Raw genomic sequence first — 3,583 nt, 5'->3', positions numbered from 1 at the left:
AAGGTACCCCCATGTGGCTGGCACTCTCAGGAACCCAGAAGAATAGAGCCTCGTGAAGAATAGACCCAAACACATCTCAAACACTCTTATTTATAATCTGACTCATACCACGTGACAGGACATAAATTGATACTTTTCCAGACACGACCCAACTTCATCCAGACACTAACTCTCCACTTGCTGCAGCTGTGCAATACACATAACAGAATGACAAGACACTTTTGCACAGTGCACCCACACAAGACATTACATGTATGACATTTATGGAGGGGGGCAGGATAGTATTTACTGGGCCACTACACATGTACTATTAAGCCTTGTGCTTCTCACAATAGTGTGACTAACTTTCAGGACTGCAGGGGTTAAGTCTTCTACAGGAAGTCTCTGCCCGATGATGTAGGGAAGGTTTTTAACTTTCGATTTCTGCTCTTTCCTACTAGGATGGCGTCTGCTGGCCTGCAGGACGAGCTGGACTGCTCCATCTGCCTGAGCCTCTATACAGATCCCGTATCCCTGAGATGTGGACACAACTTCTGCCGCTCGTGTATTGTGAGTGCGCTGGATGCACAGGAGGCAGCTGGAGTGTATTCCTGTCCTGACTGCAGAGAAGAATCCCCGCAGCGTCCGGCCCTGGAGAAGAACAGGAAGCTGGCGAATATAGTGGAGCGTTTCTTATCTAGTCAGCCGAATATGGAGGGCAGAATCTTCTGTACTTACTGTATAAAGTCTCCTGTCCCGGCTATGAAATCATGTCTGCAGTGTGAGGCGTCCATGTGTCAGGAACATCTCAGAGCCCACAGCAAGTCAGTGGATCACAGTATAATTGAACCTACTGTGTCATTTGAGGGTAGAAAATGCTCCACACATCATGAGATCCTGAAATACTATTGTCCTGTAGATGGCGCCTGCATCTGTGTGTCCTGCTGGGTGGCCGGAAATCACAAGGGACATGATGTGCAGCTACTGGACGTGGCCTGCGAGAAGGAGAAAGAGAAGATGAGACCTGTCATTGAGGAACTGAAGTCCGAGAGAGAAGAAGTTGGAAGAAGAGTCCAGAATCTAAAGGATCATGAGGCAGAACAAGGAGAGACATCAGCCGCACTCACCGAGAGAGTCTCTGGTCTGTTCACTGATCTCAGGGAGAAGCTGGATGGGCTGGAAAAGAGAATCCAGGATGAGATTACCAGACAGCAGGATCAGATGTCACTTTCAGTGTCTCACCTGGTCAGACAGGTGGAGCTACACAAGGATGAGCTGACCAAGAAGATTACTCAACTTGAGGGATTATGTAATATCTCTGATCCATTGACCTTCCTACAAGAAGATTGTGGTGACATCAGTGGTAGGAGCTGTGATGTCATCGGTGAGGTAGGAGATACCCAGTGTCTGGATGAAGATGTAGTCTTACTGCTATTACACAGGGGACTGTTACACTTTGCTGATTGTCTGATTGATATGAAGATAAAAAGAAAGTTCTCAGTGATAAAAAAGTCCGACATCTTACTGGATATAGACACGGCTAATAATTACATTATTATATCAGAGGATCTCAGATCGGCTTCTTATACCGCTACATCACAGAACAGACCTGCTGGGCGCAAGAGGTTCACATCTCGTCATGTGTTCAGCTCCCACAACTTCTGCTCTGGGAGACATTACTGGGAGGTGGATGTGAGTCAGGCGAAGAAATGGCTGATAGGAGTGGCCGGGGAAAGTCTGGAGAGGAAGGTGGATGGTGGCGAATCTTTTATTGGTTATAACAACAAGTCTTGGGCTTTATCGGTTATTGGTGGTTTTGGAGCACGTCACAACAATGCATACAAGGGGCTGATATCGGCTTCTCCTGTGGAGACTGTCGGGATCTATCTGGATTATGAGGCCGGACGTCTGTCCTTCTACCAGCTGTGTGACCCCATCAGACACTTACACACCTTCACCGCCTCCTTCACCGAGCCGCTCTATGCCGCTTTCTTTGTGTTTCCAGATTCAAGTATCAGAATTATGAAATAACTACATCTAAATGACGGCTCTAAAGCCTTAGGGCTCACACCCACTGGCGATCTGACTTCCCTGTGATGCGAGAGTGAGTGAAAACGCATGATAATGAAACCAAGGATTTTCAATGGTTCCATTCTCATTAGCGATCTTTTCACTCTAACCTCACATCGCAAAGAAGAATCTGTGATATCGCCCATTAATTTCAACGGGGCCACCGACAGCAGCGCTAGACCCATTGAGATCAATAGGAGATTGCAAAGCAGGCTAGAAATTCCCCCCGAGAGAGAAGAGAGGGGGCGGAGCTACAGAGTATCTCTGACATGTCTCCCCATATTTGGAGAGATCGGGGGCGGGGCTAGTGGGTTTTCCCATGAGAGGGGGGCGGGGGGGCGAGAGATGGCAGGCTAGAGGGCCTATTATAGTAATCTATCTCTAGCCCAGTAACGACGCGGAGCTAGTGGGCAGAACCCACTGGCCCGCTCGCTTACTTGATTGGAGAGGTATCACTGTGATAACCCCTCTAGGCCCACCCCCTCTCAAGGCCCACCCCCCACTCTCGGGGGGGAAACCCACTAGCCTTGCCCGTATCTCTCCAAATATGCGGAGACATGTCAGAGATGCCCTGTAGCTCCGTCCCCTTCCCTTCTCTCGTGGAGAATTCCTAGCCTGCTTCGCGATCTTCTCCTATTGATTTCAATGGGGCCAGAGCTGCTGCCAGCCCCATTGAAAACAATGCGATATCATACATCCTTCTTTGCAATGCGAGGTTAGAGTAAAAACATCGCTAATGAGAATGACATCATTGAAAATCATTGGTTTCATTATCATGCGTTTTCACTAACTCTCACATCGCAGGGAAGTCGGATGTTAAACCTTTTAAAATTCTTCCATCTTTAGGTCTAAAATTTTGTGCTGATTTATTTTTTCATATATCTTTCTAGTGATTTTCTGATGCAGAGCTCGGAATCCCCCACAAACACAGATGTAAATGATACAATTATATCTACCTGCAACGACAACTAGGGGGAGCTCTCTGCATAATGTCTTATAACTGACTGCACATGCCTGAAGGGGAGGAGCCCCGAGACATTGCTGTGTTTGGCAGTGGTGTGTGTTTAAAGGTCCATCTACACTGGACGAGTGTCGGGCAAACGATGCCCGACACTCGTCCCTGTGTCTCTGCGCTGGTCGCTCACATCCCTGACAGACGGCGGATCTCAGTGGCCAGTGCTCACATCCCTGACAAACGGTGGATCTTAGTGGCCAGTGCTTGTAATTACAGGTGCTGGCCGCTCACATCCCTGACAGACGGTGGATCTTAGTGGCCAGTGCTTGTAATTACAGGTGCTGGTCGCTCACATCCCTGACAGACGGTGGATCTTAGTGGCCAGTGCTTGTAATTACAGGTGCTGGCCGCTCACATCCCTGACAGACAATGGATCTTAGTGGCCAGTGCTTGTAATTACCGGTGCCGGTCGCTCACATCCCCCATAGGTGGTGGGTCCCAGTGGTCAGTGCTTGTAATTACAGGTGCCAGCCGCTCACATCCCTGACAGATGGCGGATCCCAGTGGCCAGTGCTTGTA

The 3,583-nt window shown here is 48.8% G+C and overlaps 1 protein-coding gene across 1 annotated transcript; it reads left to right on the top strand.

Annotated features, from left to right (window-relative positions):
• Positions 1 to 432: 432 nt before the first annotated feature.
• LOC136577050 (E3 ubiquitin-protein ligase TRIM11-like) lies at positions 433 to 2,085 on the top strand. The gene has a single exon (XM_066576749.1). The coding sequence runs from the start codon at positions 442 to 444 to the stop codon at positions 2,008 to 2,010; it is 1,569 nt and encodes a 522-aa protein (XP_066432846.1). The 5' UTR covers positions 433 to 441; the 3' UTR covers positions 2,011 to 2,085.
• The last annotated feature ends 1,498 nt before the right edge of the window (positions 2,086 to 3,583 follow it).

Source organism: Eleutherodactylus coqui, chromosome 8 (genome assembly GCF_035609145.1).
Source record: "Eleutherodactylus coqui strain aEleCoq1 chromosome 8, aEleCoq1.hap1, whole genome shotgun sequence".
NCBI lineage: Eukaryota > Metazoa > Chordata > Amphibia > Anura > Eleutherodactylidae > Eleutherodactylus > Eleutherodactylus coqui.
The sequence above is the reverse complement of the archived record's forward strand: the minus strand, read 5'-3'. Positions and strand labels throughout refer to the sequence as shown.

Coding starts and splice junctions, on each gene's coding strand:
- LOC136577050 (XM_066576749.1), top strand. CDS start 442: ATGGCGTCTGCTGGCCTGCAGGACGAGCTGGACTGCTCCATCTGCCTG.